Source organism: Artemia sp. Qi Xiang Cuo, chromosome 8 (genome assembly GCF_049724085.1).
Source record: "Artemia sp. Qi Xiang Cuo chromosome 8, ASM4972408v1, whole genome shotgun sequence".
Lineage (NCBI taxonomy): Eukaryota > Metazoa > Arthropoda > Branchiopoda > Anostraca > Artemiidae > Artemia > Artemia sp. Qi Xiang Cuo.
Window position 1 is genome coordinate 51,898,385 of NC_142801.1, and position 18,033 is coordinate 51,916,417.

The following is an 18,033-nucleotide window of genomic DNA, read 5'->3' on the forward strand; positions in this document are numbered from 1 at the left end:
CAGATGATCTTTTAAATCTGTCTCGGTTGCTTTCTTTATTAGAAAATAATTTCTCGCCTCTTGAAAAAAGTTATGCTGATATTGGTTTGCAGTTTAATGTAGAAAAGTCTGCTGTTTTGTTTTTTAATTGCTCTGAAGATAATGCTACAGTCAGGCTTAGTGGAATTACCGTAACACCGTCTAGTCACATTACGTACCTTGGCCTGCCGATTGGTCGTAATCTTCGAGAGACCCAGTCTTTGCCTTTATTAAAAAGTGCGCATTGCCTATGCGGTTGTTGTCACTAGCCGTCGCAATTCAAGCCGAAAATATTTGGCTCGTCTTTATCAGTAGCTTTGCCTCATATCTTGTACCTGTCTCCTTTTTGGAAGCTCCTGAGTGCACGAAACAAGAAAGACATAAGGTCGGTATTTTTCAAGTATTCCCAATATATTCTTCAAGTGCCCCCTTTCGTTAGAAACCGCAAATTGTTGTGACATAAGGAATTGTTGAGCCTCTGAGTGCCGTGGAGGAGGTAATTCAGAATTACGTGAAAAAATTAGAGCTTCTGGATCACAAGTGGGCCCACCTTCTCAAATAATTATGCTATTACGTAGTTCTTTCTGTTTGTATTTGTTTTTCTTGCCAGTTTTGCTTTTTCTTTCTTTCTTGTTTGTGCTCTGTATTTCTCTGTTGATTGTAAGACAGGTTATTAATAAAATTCATTCATTCAATTCATTCATTCATAAATCAATGACAAAGTTCAGCTAGCCCCTGAAAAAACTAAATAGAACTATACAAACCAATTTATTCCCTCTTGCGAAATTATTGTCATTGAAAATAGGCAAGCCTTTACGACAGTCTAACATGCAAATAAAAGTTATATTATAGTAAATCTATGTATAAGAGAAAAGGGTTATTTATCTAATAATAATGGGCCCCAACACTTACATTTATGAACAGAAAACTTAATACTTCTATCTTAATGAGATCCTTGAGCCTGGATATTCCAGCTGAGCTTTTTAAAATATGGATCAAATGATGATAGGTAGAGCCCTAAATCTGGAGCTGCATAAAGTTTATTTTTATGTTTGTTCTTGATAAATGCAAAGGATGAATTTACCCAATTAACTAGTAATGAGTTTTGTAAAGGCAATAGACACTTCAGGGCTTTATCCCGGATACTTTTATGTTCTTTTCTTTTTATTTCGAAATAACAATTTACAGTTCAAACTAATCAAAATAAATAGTTACCATTCCTTTATAAGATAAAAACAAAATTCATTCTCACTAGCCGTTTTTTTAAGCATTTTTAAATTTTTAGTTACTATGGGCCGTGGTTTGTTTTTTACTAAGTTGCAGGTACCGCTACAACCATAATAAAAAAATTACACATGGTAGGACTTCTACTTTCTACTTTCAATTATTTAACTAACAATGTAAAAATAATAGTTTGGTTGCCGTTAGGGAGCCCCAGTAGACCAGTATAATTAGGTAAACTACCCACTTCAAAACGAACGAGACATAGTCCGGGAGCCACTAAAGCGTATCTCGTTTGTTTCTGAGTTGAGGGGGTCAGAAAGACACAGTCAGTTTGACAATAGTTTCCGAATATATCGAACACGCTGAATCCGAATATGGGTGGTGGCAAAGTTGGAGATCATGGCTTGACATTGTAAAAGCAAAAAAAAAAACACCCTTTTTAGGCCTATAAAACGTGTCAGACTGTTTATTTTTTTTTTCTAAGGCTGTACCCCTCCGATTTAGTGGCGCGACATCTCATTGTAGTCTTAATATAGTCTTCTCATAGAACATGTTATTTTTTTCCGATATATTTTATAGCCCAGGAGCTATAGGCCAATATTTAGTAATTTCCCCCGAAAATCTCGAAATTCAAAGGTTCATTTTCAACTAAACCACGTATCTCGGACCTTTCTATAATTTTGTGTTTTTCATTCTTTTCCAGAATTTATCTTTCGTATTTATCTTCACATTGCCGTAGAGTTCAAAGCTTAAACTGTTTGGTGAAGCCGTGAAGAATTTTTTTAAAAAGTATAGGCCAAAAATATATGCAAAAATACATTTTTCCAAAATGATGATGTGACACATCTTTTATGCTAGAACTTAACGCCAAATCCGAAAATGAACTTTACTTTTCAACCAAATATCCACTTTTTTTTTGTCTTAATTCAAAATGCATTTATAATGCTGACTGATTTTCAGTTTATCTGCTGATAAAAATGGGACAGTGACAGTCTCCCTACATATCCTAAGCCAAGAACCTGCCCTGGTCATCTTCAAAGATTGCCCTCTATTAAACCAACCTTTCAATATAGTTGTGAAAGATTAAGTGATTGTGAGTGTTTGAAAACATTGTTTATGTCACCTGTGCAGTGGGCACAGCCCGTAAGCACTATCAACAACAACAACAATTTTGTAAACTCTGTTGCTGATTAAACTTGAGCCTGGTAGTGTGATTGAAAAGCTGTAATTTTAGCGGTTAGAGCTAAGAATGGGAACTGAACGACGCCTAATTCCTGCCTTATGTAACTATGCAATGTCATGGACAGGTAGGCTAAATAACTTTCAGATTGCTGGAAATGAGTAATTGGCTTCAAGATGAAAACTCAAGACCAGATTGGAATTAAGAATGAGTTTTAATCTCAAACTGTCTGATGAACATATTGTGACATTTCTATGTAGACTTGGCCTATACTGTAATTATGCTAAGTTAGATCAGGGATTTTTTAGGGTATGTTAGTCTTGATGTTACTGAGACCACCTTAAGCCAATCTACTGCAAATCTGTTATTTTGGATACCCTATACCAAATGCTGGGTATATCTAACATTTGGAATATCCTACCCTAGCCTACAGTTAGGGATATTACTTGTCTTGTGTACTACAATCAACATAATGTACTACTTCACCCCTGCAGTAGTACACCATGGGATCTGTACCTCAGAATTTGAGTACTACACCCCACCATCAGTACTACATTAAACATGGCTTAGGCCCTACTATGCTATACATGGAGTAGTACACTTGGTTAGACATAGGTCTAACCTATGTCCTTAAACGTATTAAAACTTCGATCGGGTACGAAGTCAAGTTTCCTCGAGTTCATTCGCACCTCTGCAAGTTTAGAAAGTTGGCTTGGTGAAGTTCCGATTAAAATGGTCACGGGAACTGGTGTGATGGTAGATTTCAAGCCGTTAATCCGGTCGCAAATGCCAGACAAAACCAAAACCGTTGAGGCATTTTCGAAACGAATCCTTGCAAGGCTCTTAAATCGACTCCCAAAATCTACAACCAAGCTGCACTTTGTAGCTGATCGGTATGACGGAGTGTTCGGCCTTGTAAACATTTCCGGGAATCCTATTGTTCTAAAAGACAATAGTGGATGTCACGAGCGAGGAGGAAATACAGTGACGAAGAGTTTTATCGTTACGAAGAGCATGGTGCTACAAAACTGGGATATTTTGCTTGTGCAGTCAGAGAGTAAGGCAAGACTTATAGAATGTATTTTTGAATTGTGGAGCCATGTCTGTCTTTCTGAATTAAGATTTACCATTTACGTCTCTGGTGGATTCAGTGATAGAATGAAGGTGCTAAAACTGGTCCCATCCAAAATGACTTTAGATCCGAACCGGAGTACGAAGCGAAATTGTGCAGCACACATAAAGAAGCAGACACGCGTGTTGCTCTCCAAGTTGCCGAATGCTACAGAAATGGATGTTCCCAAGTAATTATTGAAGCAAATGCCACTGACATTGTTGTCATTTTATTACAGAACTATCGCAAAATATTCCTCTGTAGGTGTGACACAGGCTATGAACCCCTGCTCTACGTTCAGTGTCGTGACAAAGTCTTTCTGACCCAGAAAATTGTGAATAGTTCATCGTGGGCTGTTAAAGAATCAGAAGGGCTGCTACATTGCATTTGTGGATGTGGTACGGTAATTTTATTGTTCTCGAAGGGCAAACAAAATATTTGTTACATCTGCTGTTAAATCACAGCTCATTCAAGAAATGGCTGATCTTACACGGAAAGTGAGGAGTGATATCAAAAACATCAGTATGTACGAGCCCGAAATCTTGCGTATCTGTACGAAATTGACTGTATCGGTATATAGCAAAAAACAGTCCGAATTTGATTCTCTTAATGACTTCCGAATTCATTTATTCCCCAGAAAAAAGAACTTGAACAGCTTACCCCCAACAGATGGTTCTTTCGTATCTCACGTCAAGAGAGTTATACTTCAGTGGAGCATTATTCTTCAGGCTGTGATTCCTAAGCCCTATATCTTCAACCCACTTGAGTTTGGCTGAACCCATCGCAACATTATAGGAGTTAGTCCAGCGACTTCAGCGATGACCCCCTGACCTCCATCTGTCAGTAAGGCTTCAACCTTTTGTTACTGTAAAACTATGTGTGGTAAAAAGTGCCCTTCTTTGGGGATAAAGCCATGCGACATTCTTTGCGCATGTGGTGGGCGATGTGGTGCCGACAGTGATGATTCGGACGAGGATTAACGGGATTTTTTTTTATGTCTGAGGAAAACCGTTGGGATGTGCGGGAAGCGTATTTTGACAGGCTTTACCTGTAGCTTTACTTACAGTACTTAAAATAATAGGCTAAATACTCTTTAATCATGTTACAGTTTTAAGCTTTCAGCTTCTATCGAGCATGGCTCTTTCGTGTCTGTTCACTGCCTTGCATAGCTCTGTCGGTTCATTATAATCTGGATTTACAACTATATTTGCAAGGAAATCAGAGCTTATAGTAAATTAAATAGCATAGAGCAACTAAAGTTGAAACACGATCACCAAGTCAACACTACCCTTGGACTTGGCGTAAAAATTTGGCATAAAAACATATCCTGCAATACCATTTATCAAAAAAAATATAAGGCCTGAAAATAGGTAATTAGCCTATAACTAACGAAGATAAGATTGGGCTGCAAATTAAATCTCATATTTGGACTTGGCGTTAAATTATTACATAGAAGATGTGTCACATCATCATTGTGGAAAAATTTACTTTTGCATATAATTTTAGGATTAAACTTTCCTAAGAATTACAGACGACTTCACCGAACAGTTTAAGCTTTGAACTTTACGGCAATGTGAAGCTAAATACGAAAGGTAAATTCTAGAAAAGAATTCTAGAACAAAAAATTATTATAAAGGTCCGAGATACGTGGTTTAGTTGAAAATGAACCTTTGAATTTTGAGATTTTCGGGGGAAATTAATAAATATTGGCCTATAGCTCCTGGGCTATACAATATATTGGAAAAAAATAACATGTTCTATGAGAAGACTAATACAAGGTTTAGTTGAAAATGAACCTTTGAATATTGAGATTTTCGGGGAAAATTAATAAATGTTAGCCTATAGCTCCTGGGCTATACAATATACCGGAAAAAAATTAATATATTCTATGAGAAGAGTATATTAGGACCACAATGAGATTTCGCACCACTAAATTGGAGTGGTACAACCTTAGAAAAAAAAATAAACAGTCTCTACACGTTTTATAGGCCTAAAAAGAGTATTTTTTGGCTTTTACAAGGTCAAGCCGTGATCTCCAGCTTTGCCACTACCCATATTCGGATTCAGCGTGATCAATATAGTCGGAAACTATTGTCAAACTGACTGCGTCTTTCTGACCACCTAGTTCTCACATTATAGTGGCCTGGCTCCCGGACTAACACTGAAATAATTGACTGTGAAATCTGTTTGCTTTCTCAGCGTTAAAAAATGATAATTCCACAAATGAGGATGTAGCCCTGACTATGTGAGTGAGCAAAACAAGGAAGGATATAGAGCGAAATCTTGGGGACCGGCAACGTGCCAAGGGTGCCAATAATTGACTAAATTGACAGTTTATTTTAAAAAAGAGTGAAAAAGAGAAAAAAAAACACGGAATGGGGGTGCCATAAAAAATTTGAAAAAAGTTGTCAAAAATTGCATTCAAATATACGACACGAGCATGGATATCAACATGCAATTTAACAACCAAATATAAATTCTTCTTCAGCAGTAGACGAAGTCTAAGTTGCACCAATTCAAAGAATATAGAGGTTGGATCAAGGATTTCTTATGATTTTTTAAGTAAGACCCAGAAATATATTTTCAGTTTTTGGCTTTTTTTGAACTTTTATTTACTTTATATACAATTTTTTTTCAAGATGAAAAAGAGCAACTACCCCCTGACCCCCTAATAATAGACATTAGTACATTGGCCCATTCCTTGGCTAGGTACTTGTCTATTATGGCGACCACACTCAAGTTCTTGATCTAAGTAAAACCGGTTTCTCTGTGTGCATTCAGAGATAATTAGCTTAGTCTCTATGTCTGATAATTAGCTTAAATTACTATGTAGGTATTTTTTAATTAGATATTTAACATATAAAGTTAGTTAGGTTAGGTATTTAATAGAATGCTTTCTGGGCAGCCTACTTTCCATAATTCTCTGTTTTAGTTTCCAAAATTTTGTTACTAGAGTATTATTTTCATTGTATTTTGGTATATTTCATTATGAACTAACCTACAGAGAAACCGGTTTTACTCAAATCAAGAACTTGAGTGTGGTTGCTCTAATAGACAAGTATCCTTGGTCATTTGTTTCACATGTAACCTTTAACTTTGTGATTTTATCCATAATTTTTGTATTATTACCTTTGATGCTGGACTTGTCAAAGTGATGCAATAAAAGTTGTGTTCCAACAGTAATAAGTCCAAGAAGAGATAAAATGCAAAGAATAATTAAGCATTTCTCGAGAAAGGTTCTTCTTTGACAGAAGCTCTGTTCCTTATGAGGCCAGTTTTTTGTGCTTAATGGTTCAATCATGTATGAGGATTCTTCCTGAATCTTGTCTTTATCGTAGCATTCATTCAGAGGTATATCTGCATGACTGTTATTTGAAAATTTCCTACTTTCTTCCATCTTGGGTCTTCTTTTTGCAACTATAAGCAAGGAAGCGAGATTAGCAGGCTGAAAAAATGAACATTTAAGAAGATTTAACGGGCTCGTAAAAAAAGCAAAACTTAAAAAACATATTAAACTGAGATGTAATCAATACTTATAGACTTTTTTCCGTGATTTTAAACTTAAGTTTTACATTGCAGTATAAAAGAGATCAGTTGATGGGAAATGAGCCTTTATGATGCATAACACAGGATCCCGGACTGTATCCAGTTTTCTCGGGGGAGGGGGGTATTTTTCAGTGAGGGACCAAAAACCCATCAAAAATGTGTTTTAATACTTTTTTTATTACGTTTTTACGGGTCGGACAAAGATTTCGGTAGGATTGAAACCCCCAATCTTCTCCCCTAAATACAACCTTTACAGGATCCCATTTTTTTGTGTCGATGTTCTGCATTTGCATAATTTATTTAGATGCAACCCTCAGAGGTGTCAATTCCCATATAGAGAGGAGGAAAAACAATTTATTCACTCTGACACTTATATTTTGTCAATTTTATCCAACATATCCGACAAAAGGATGTTGATAATGAATTTATTCATTCTGAAATTTAGATTTTGTCAATTTTATCCGATGTGTCTGCCAAAGGATGTTGATAAAAAAAATTATTCACTCTAACACTTAGAATTTGTCAATTTTGTCCTATGTATCCGAGAAAAGGATGTTGATATAGAGTTTAGTTACTCTGATGCTTACATTTTGTCAATTTTATCCGATGTATTTGCCAAAGGATGTTAATAAAAAAAAAATTTATTCACTCTGATACTTAGATTTTGTCAATTTTATCCGACATAACAGATATAGTATGCTTTGAAAGCATTTATTTATTCTGAAATTTAGGTTTTGTCAATTTTATTTGATATATCTGACAAATGATGTTGATAAAAAAAAAATATTCACTCTGGCACTTAGATTCTGTCAATTTTATTCTATGTATCCGAGAAAAGGATGTTGATATAGGATTTAGTCACTCTGATACTTAGATTTTGTCAATTTTATCCGACATATCCGATAAAGGATATTGTTATAGCATTTATTCATTATGAAATTTAGATTTTGTCAATTTTATCCGACATATCCGACAAAGGATGTTGATAATGAATTTATTCATTCTGAAATTCAGATTTTGTCAATTTTATCCTATATATCCGAGAAAAGGATGTTGATAAAAAAATTTATTCACTCTGACACTTAGACTCTGTCAATTTTATCCTATGTATCCCCGAAAAAGGATGTTGATGTAGAATTTAATCACTCTGATACTTAGATTTTATAAATTTTATCCGACATATCCGATAAAGGATGTTGTTAAAGCATTTATTTATTCTGAAATTTAGATTTTGTCAATTTTATTTGATGTATCTGACAAAAGACGTTGATAAACAAAAATTTATTCTGAAATTTAGATTTTGTCAATTTTAATTGATGTGTCTGACAAAATATGTTGATAAAAAAAAATTTATTCACTCTGGCACTTATATTTTATCAATTTTATTCGATGTATCTAGCAAAGGATGTTGTTAAAAAAAAAATATTCACTCTTATGCTTAGATTTTGTCAATTTTATCCCACATATCCGACAAAGGATGTTGATAATGAATTTATTCATTCTGAAATTTAGATTTCGTCAATTTTATCCAATGTATCTGCCAAAGGATGTTGATAAAAAAAAATATATTTACTCTAACACTTAGAATTTGTCAATTTTATCCTATGTATTTGAGAAAAGGATGTTGATATAGAATTTAGTCACTCTGATACTTAGATTATGTCAATTTTATCCGACATATCCGATAAGGGATGTTGCTAAAGCATTTATTCTTTCTGGAATTTAGATTTTGTCAATTTTGTTTGATGTATCTGACAAATGATGTTGATAATGAATTTATTCATTCTGAAATTTATATTTTGTCCATTTTATTTGATATATCTAACAAAGGATGTTGATAATGAATTTAGTCACTCTGACACTTAACGAAAAATGGTATTCTAACTCTTGCATTTCAACGAAAGAAATCCAAAATGAACTTTGAAAAATCAAGAGAATGTAACTGTGACAAGGTAAATCACAACAAGACACTACTGAAATATTCCAACTCTTGCATTTCAACGAAAGAAATCCAAAAATGAACTTTGAAAAATCAAGAGAATGTAACTCTGACAAGGTAAAGCACAACAAGAAACTACTGAAATATTCCAAATCTTTAATTTAAACGAAAGAAATCCAAAATGAACTTTGAAAAATAAAGAGAATGTAACTTTGACAAGGTAAAGCACAATAAAACACTACTGAAATATTCCAGCTCTTCCATTTCATGAAAGAAATTCAAAATGAACTTTGAAAAATCAAGAGAATGTAACTGTGACAAGGTAAACCACGATAAAACATTACTGAAATATTCCATAACACAAAAATTTCGTTTTTAAATGGGCACCAAGTAAAGAAAAACCACACGGAATCAGGCAACAGAGTCTCTCAAACCCCGTAAAAATGACTCAAACCCCCGTGCAACTGAACCCCCTTTAACTGAACCCTCGTGCAACTCAACCCCCCGTGCAACTCAACCACATTTAACTAAACCCCGTGTAGCTGAACCCGCATGTAACTGAACCCCCGTGCAACTGAACCCTCGTGCAACTCAACTCCCGTGCAACTCAACCCCATTTAACTAAGCTCCCGTGCAACTGAACCCCTATATAACTGAACTCCTGTATAACTGAAACCCCGTACAAATGAACCCCCGTGCTACTGAACCCTTGTGCTACTGAACCCTCGTGCAACTCGACCCCATTTAACTAAACCCCCGTGTAACTGTACCCCCTTTAACTGAACCCTCGTGCAACTCAACCCTCCGTGCAACTCAACTCCCGTGCAACTCAACCCAAGCCTGAGCATGCACATATTTCCTTTTGGTGAATTGACTTTCCCTTTAAGCACTCTCTGAAAGTTCCAACTTAATACACAAATCCCTTTTTGAGATATGCCATTTTGAAAATCTGCGTACATATAGTGTATTTTGATTTAGTTCAAGTTACACCTCAAATACCACATTCTGTCAAATTTTCAACTTGACATGCGTAGCCTACTGCCAGGAACCGGTGGGGGAATCCTCGCTCGTAATTACTAATCACTTTCACCCTTTTATCCAGGCCTGAGCATGCACATATTTCTTTTTGGTGAATTGACTTTCCCTTTAAGCACTCTCCGAAAGTTCCAACTTAATACACAAATCCCTTTTTGAGATATGCCATACCACACGGAATCAGGCAACAGAGTCTCTCAAACCCCGTAAAAATGACTCAAACCCCCGTGCAACTGAACCCCCTTAAACTGAACCCTCGTGCCACTCACCCCCCCCCCCCCCGTGCAATTCAACCACATTTAACTAAACCCCGTGTAACTGAACCCGCATGTAACTGAACCCCCGTGCAACAGAACCCTCGTGCAACTCAACTCCCATGCAAACCCTCGTGCAACTCAACCCTCCGTGCAACTCAACTCCCGTGCAACTCAACCCCAGCCTGAGCATGCACATATTTCCTTTTGGTGAATTGACTTTCCCTTTAAGCACTCTCTGAAAGTTCCAACTTAATACACAAATCCCTTTTTGAGATATGCCATTTTGAAAATCTGCGTGCATATAGTCTATTATGATTTAGTTCAAGTTCCACCTCAAATACCACATTCTGTCAAATTTTCAAATTGATATGCGTAGTCTACTGCCAGGAACCAGTGGGGGGATCCACGCTCGTAATTGCTAATCACTTTCACCCTTTTATACAGGCCTGAGCATGCACATATTTCTTTTTGGTGAATTGACTTTCCCTTTAAGCACTCTCCGAAAGTTCCAACTTAATACACAAATCCCTTTTTGAGATATGCCATTTTGAAAATCTGCGTGCAAATAGTGTATTTTGATTTAGTTCAAGTTCCACCTCAAATACCTCATTCTGTCAAATTTTCAACTTGATATGCGTAGCCTACTGGCAGGAACCAGTGGGGGAATCCCCGCTTGTAATTGCTAATCACTTTAACCCTTTTATTCAGGCCTGAACATGCACATAGTTCCTTTTGGTGAATTGACTTTCCCTTTAAGCACTCTCTGAAAGTTCCAACTTAATACACAAATCCCATTTTGAGATATGCCATTTTGAAACTCTGCGTGCTCATAGTGTATTTTGATTTAGTTCAAGTTCCACCTCAAATACCTCATTCTGTCAAATTTTCAACTTGATATGCGTAGCCTACTGCCAGGAACCAGTGGGGGGATCCTCGCTCGTAATTGTTAATCATTTTAACCCTTTTTCTCCATCGTCATGTACATGCTCCAAAAATATTTTACTCAGAGATTTCATGTTAAAGAATTATCCAATCACTAATTACCCCTTTTTTTGCAAATGCTAAACCCTTTTCTTTTTTTTCCACCTTAATAGGATCACATTCGTAAATCCTACACTCCAATTCGCAAATCTCATTACCCCTTTTTAAATGTCAATCAAACAATTCTGATTATAGTGTCCAATTTTTTAATAACAAACTGCATACTCCCAAAACATGTTTGACTACATTATTATAAAGTAGAAATCTGGCCTACATGAGTTATGTCAGAAACCTGTCCTTCATAACATATTACGCAATCCCAAATAGCACAGGAAGGAACATAGAGTAACGTAGAATAACATGGTCCTATGGCGGTCTCAGAATAACATGGTCCTATGGCGGTGTCAGAATAACATGGTCCTATGGCGGTGTCAGAATTCAATATTAGCATTCTACTGCTATGGGGGCCATGTTATCCCCAAAGGCATAGCTACTGGAAGTTTCAACTATGATGAACAAAATGACTATTGATGAATAAAATTTTGATAGAATGACTTTGGGGCAAAAGGGACATGGTAGAGGAGCTAGTTGCCCTCCAATCTTTTTGGTCACTTTAAAAGGGTACTAGAACTTTTAATTTCCGTTCAAGTGATCCCTATAACAATATACTAGGGCTATTGGTTCGATGCGATTACCTCTGGAAAAAAACAAACAAGCAAAAAAACAAAAGAAATACGCATCCGTGATCTTTCTTCTGGCAAAAAATACAAAGTGTCACATTTTTGCATATAGGAGCTTGAAACCTCTACAGTAGGGTTCTCTAATACGATGAGCGTAATTTTGTGATTTTCCTTAAGATTCCTTGAGGGGATGTTTAGGAGGTGTTTCTCCCCTTTTTCGAAAATCATCCAAATTTTCTCAAGTTCGTAGCCTTTGGTGGGTAACACTAAACTTAACGAGTCTTATTTATTTAGAATCAGTATAATAAGGTAATTCTTTTAATGTGTCTATTGACATCAAAATTCTATTTTTTAGAGTTTCGGTTTATATTGAGCCAAATCGCTCCTTACTTATAGTTCGCTACCACGAACTGTTTGATATGCGCTTTGCGATCGTCTGTGCAATTTCGCATAGCGTCTCTGTTAGACCTAAAGTCATACCTGGCACTTTCAAACGGGACCTAAACTGACGCCCATGAGATATATATATATATATATATATATATATATATATATATATATATATATATATATATATATATATATATATATATATATATATATATATATATATATATATACTGTTACTTCTAAGAAAAATTTGTTAGCTGTTTAGGTTAGGTTTTGGAGTTTTCTCAAACGAGTAAAATCAAAAATGCACTTTGAATACATAAAGAAAGGTAACACTGACAGGATGAACCACGACACAACACTACAATAGGCATCCTGAATCCTAGGTTTCAAATGAAAAATTTCCAAAATGGCCTTTGAGACATCAACGGAGGTAACGCTGATATGAAAAACCACAACACAACACTATAAATGTAGCCTAAGTCATACATTTCGATCGATATTGACTTTTTTCATGCTCTGGATCTATTGAAACCCAGGAAATAATGAAAATACGAAAAAAAAAAAAATTCAAATATGGAAAATACTCCTTAAGATTTTCAAACCTCGGGTCATAAGCCCTAGAAAATATTAAATATATGAAACAAATGCTAAAATATGGTATATAATTGCCTAAAATTCTCAAGTGCTAGCATTGAGACCTGATTGAACTTCGTTGAAGTAAGGATGCTAGGACTGTGTCGAAAAACTTTGCTTTTTAGTTTTATTGGTCGCATGTTGTTGTGTGTCTTTCTTCTTTTATATATTTTTGTCTTGCTGAGGCCGGCCCTTGGACATAGAGCCAGAATATTCATTAAAATTATCTTAAATTTCTTATAAAAAGATTTCCCTATTGTTCTTCTTGTTTTGTTGGGATGGAAAGGCAGTGTGGTCTTCCTCATTATTTTTTATACCCTTAGTCAAAATTGCTCCCTAGGTGTTTGTGAAAAACGGTGTCGCAGTGCCATTATGGTGTCGAGGTTGAATTTTTTCATGCCCTGGATCTATTAGGATAAATAATAAAAATAATTAAAAATATTAAAATATGGAAAATGAAATCTTAAGGACACCCTAGACGGCCAATCATTTTGATCAAAAGCTTCCGTCAATCAATTGATTAAAGCATGATTGACCGTCTTGGAACCGATTGAGGCATTCAAACTTTCTATTCATCACCGTCAACGCTTGACTCAAACGTCAAACACGTTCCTAGATGGTCAATCATGCTTTAATCAATTAATTGACGGAATCTTTTGATCAAAATGATTGACCGTCTAGAGTGTGCTTTAAAATTCTCAAACCTCGGGCCACAAGCCCTAAAAAATATTAAACATATGAAACAAATGTTAAAATATCAAAAATAATGCTTAAATCCTTAAATTCCTGTATATCCATAGTCAAAATTGAACCTGAAATGAAGAATTTACACATAATTTCAACTAGCTATGGCTAAGCTTGTTAAAAATGAGCAATTTTCTTGTGAAAACGCACAAAATTAGACAAAAAATTTGCAAAATATTACTTTAGTGCCTATGTAATAGGGATAACAAAATGAAAAATTTATACACAGTTTTGACTAGCTTTGGCGAAGTTTTTTAAAGATAAGACCTTTTTTGCAAAAACAGGCAAAATTAGAAAAAAATGTTAGATGTTCCTTTATCCGCTATGCAATATGAAAAATGGGGAAACGCTCCCAAAGGCTGCATGGGGTCTTGATAAAAGTTACAGCATCTAATACAGGACATCAAAGAACCTTGGTGTTGAGGTTTCACGTGCCTGGGATATGACTGAGTGTTTAATTGGGGGGGGGCAGGGACACAATAAATATTGAAACTAGGATATGCATAAACTCATATACAAATATAAATGGTGTCTATAAATGTAGTATACATATTTTTGGGTATTTAAATAGCTCATGAAGAAATGAAAGGTTTTGAATACCCCTCTCTCATCCGAAATAATTAATTGAGAAGATCTTTAAGACTTCACATTTCATGAATCAAATTTAAGTAATAGTCCGAAAAATTCAACGAATGTGAAGGCATTAGTACTATGACAATTCCTAATTTTCTTCGCAACGGTTCTTTTTAAGCTTTATGATATTTTCTTCAGATCTGAAAAATTTCGGGCGAATACTAAAATCATCAATAGTCAACGGCAAGTTTGGCGCAATACTATTAAACACAAAAAGTCCTTGTATGAATTTTATGCTTGGTGTAATACTATTTGTCGTAAGACTCATGCTAGACGTTATAGAAAAATTTAATATTTTTCGAGATGTCAAAAAACATTTTATCATGGTTTTGAATTATTTTCTTTAATAGTGTTGTTTTGCTAGACATTAACGGTTCAAAAGAAAAGGATCTGAATGGCATTTTAAATTGGTACATATTCCTCCAATGTCAAAATAAAAGTAACCAAACCTAACCTAAATCTATTGAATAAATACTCAAGGGAAATAGGATATACATGTTTTTAATCCATATTCCCCCTTTCTTTAGCTATAAATTGTATTTTATAATAGTTTTGCTTTCTAGAAACCATCTTTTTCCATGTTATGACTAGAAAAACTGATCCCGTTTGTAATTCTCTAGGAGGTGTCTGAAGAAACGCTAATGACTATCTTTTTCATTAAGTTTAAGCGATCAAATTCTAGTGTAAGTGAATATTTTTGCCGGAAAATGTCCCCAGTCACATGGACTCCGTGTTCAGTTACAAGCTAGTATGTTACAATGTCCCCCTGGGTTCCTGAAGTCTAGCTTGTCACAGATGATGGAGTCATCCATATTCCACGGGATTAAGGAAATATTACCATGTCATGGAAATATCTTGTGATTTATATCCAAAGTCGACTCTAACCCTAGTCGTGTTAAGGTAAAGTTTTGCAATAACAGACCATTTCTCTAAGAAACAGACGCAAAAGATAGAAAAAATATATTAAAGTTCCTTTATTAGCTGTGCAATAGGACAAAAAAGAAGAATTTATCCTCTACAGTTAGTTACGGCTATGTTTCACAATTCATTTATGTTATTTTACTGTGTTCATGGCCGTATATTTGGCTTTAAAATACACTTATTTATCTATCTAATTAATATGCAGGATAATTGTACCAAACATATTTTCCATACAGAACCTCTATACTTTACCCCCCCCCCCCCTTTCCTAATGTGCAGATCCATAGCCCAAATTTATTTCTAATGTAGACTTTTTTCCGTGATTTTAAACTTAAGTTTTACATTGCAGTATAAAAGAGATCAGTTGATGGGAAATGAGCCTTTATGCTGCATAACACAGGATCCCGGACTGTATCCAGTTTTCTCGGGGGAGGGGGGTATTTTTTCAGTGAGGGACCAAAAACCCATCAAAAATGTGTTTTAATACTTTTTTTATTACGTTTTTACGGGTCGGACAAAGATTTCGGTAGGATTGAAACCCCCAATCCCCTCCCCTAAATACAACCTTTACAGGATCCCATTTTTTTGTGTCGATGTTTTGCATTTGCATAACCTATTTAGATGCAACCCTCAGAGGTGTCAATTCCCATATAGAGAGGAGGAAAAACAAATTAGTCACTCTGACTCTTATATTTTGTAAATTGTACCCAACATATCCGACAAAAGGATGTTGATAATGAATTTATCCATTCTGAAATTTAGATTTTTTCAATTTTATCTGATGTGTTTGCCAAAGGATGTTGATAAAAAAAAATGTGTTCACTCTAACACTTCGAATTTGTCAATTTTGTCCTATGTATCCGAGAAAAGGATGTTGATATAGAATTTAGTTTACCCCCCCCCCCGTTCCAAATGTGCAGATCCATAGCCCAAATTTATTTCTAATGTAAAGTATTTGTAACATAAATTTGAGAAGCCTTTCCAGATGTCTCATTTCCTAGAGATTTGGCCATTTATGTGTCACCGAGTGTGGCCCAGGGGGGGGGGGCTCTTGGGACTAAAGCTATTCGTGGGAAAGGGCTCGTTCCCAGGCATGGTAGAACAACCAATAGCTGGAACGTTCGTTCCAGGAAAGTTATACTCTTGTTACACTTCTAAAGGCAGTCCATCTTTCGCTTTCGTCGTAGTTAGTTGTTCTTGTGCTACCTTATTTTCTCTGTGTGTATTCTCACGTTATTCGATAAAGACCATATACCGACGTTTATTGACTATCTTCGAGTTTATGTAAACTGTTACACAAGCCAATATGAAAGGACATACAAATAAAGAACTAAACAGAGGTTTACAGAGTGGTGGCAAGCGGTTAAAACTAGTGGAGCATATATCACTAGTGGAAAACCTCCAAGTGACATTTGAGTGACCGTTATAAGTGCTTACGACATCTTACGCTAAATACTGGCGACACATCGAAGAGCTATTTCGCCCGCTACTAAAATTGCTGTGATATTGAGCTGCAAATACTGCAAGAGACTGATTAATAAGACATCGAAACGTTACGAGCTATTGAACTTTCTTCTATTCAAAGCGCCTTCTTGAAACACACGTTCTTTTAAATGAACATTTTGAAATAGGCTGTTATACAATGCCTACTATGGATTTTCTCGCGATAGCTTCTACCTACTAATTCAAATTTCTACAACTGAGAGTCTCCGTTTGATTTCTACCTTCACCTAGCCATTCTAATTTTCTTAGTTTTTTTTACCTGATTTCATACAGTCGACGTGTGATCTACATTTGACAGTTTCCAACCAAAGTTTGACATTTTGAATTCGATAATCAAACATTAATTCTCAATTGTGACTCCATTTGACGCTAGTGATTTATTTGAAACCAACTACAAGTGGATTTGAGACAGATAACCTTTCGTGATTGATTTAACACGGTTAAACAACGCAGTAAATTTTATAAGACCTTTGTTGTTAGAAGTGAAGTTATTGCCCAAAATTTAGCGTCCGTAATTAAAGAACGGTATTTAAAACCAATATTTAAATTTTTAGAGTAATTGCTTTTTCAAATTTTGATCTCAATATGTCAGTTTTTATTCCTATACTTGATCCTGTGGAAACTGGATATAACAAAAAGGTTGCTTTTGATTTTATAAAACAGTGGAGGATAAATGGCATATTTCCACGTCTTTTATTTGACTCAAATGATCCTAGTTTCGACCAAGATGAACTTTATGATTACCTTCAAAAGATCAAGATATGGGTCCCAACAAACCCTCCAACTCCCCTGAGCACCACCCCAATTAATCCTCCAATAGAACAGCCTCAACAGTCCCAAGTAATAGAATCACTAATGGACCCTTTTTCAGTAATAACACCACTCACAAAGTCAGAAAGTGGAAAAATAATTGAGTTTGTTTCGCAGTTACAAAAATGTCAGTTGTTGTTAAATTGGTCTGATTCAAGAGCTTTACAGACCACGTCACTTTTGGCCCATGGGTTGTTTCTCCGCTTTTTTGAGGATCTGAATCCCTCGAGTATAAGTTTGCCAAGTTTAAAACGTGGATTACTCGTAGCATATGCCCCAGGCAAAATAGTAGGCAAAATGGTTACAGAGTTTGTAGGCGTGGTTCAATTTAAGGATGAAACGGTATATATATTCTATGGAAGGATGCAACAATTAGAAAGGTCATTTAGGCTGTACTTAGAAGCCAGTGATGATGGTGTAGTCCT

The 18,033-nt window shown here is 35.5% G+C and overlaps 1 protein-coding gene across 1 annotated transcript in view; it reads right to left on the minus strand.

Annotated features, from left to right (window-relative positions):
- Window positions 1-18,033, minus strand: part of LOC148949541 (neprilysin-1-like) — a 205,334-nt gene that overhangs the window by 176,190 nt on the left and 11,111 nt on the right. Inside the window, exon 2 of the mRNA XM_089093571.1 lies at window positions 6,663-6,950. Coding sequence (XP_088949697.1) covers window positions 6,663-6,950 — 288 coding nt within the window. The remainder of the gene's footprint in view (window positions 1-6,662; window positions 6,951-18,033) is intronic.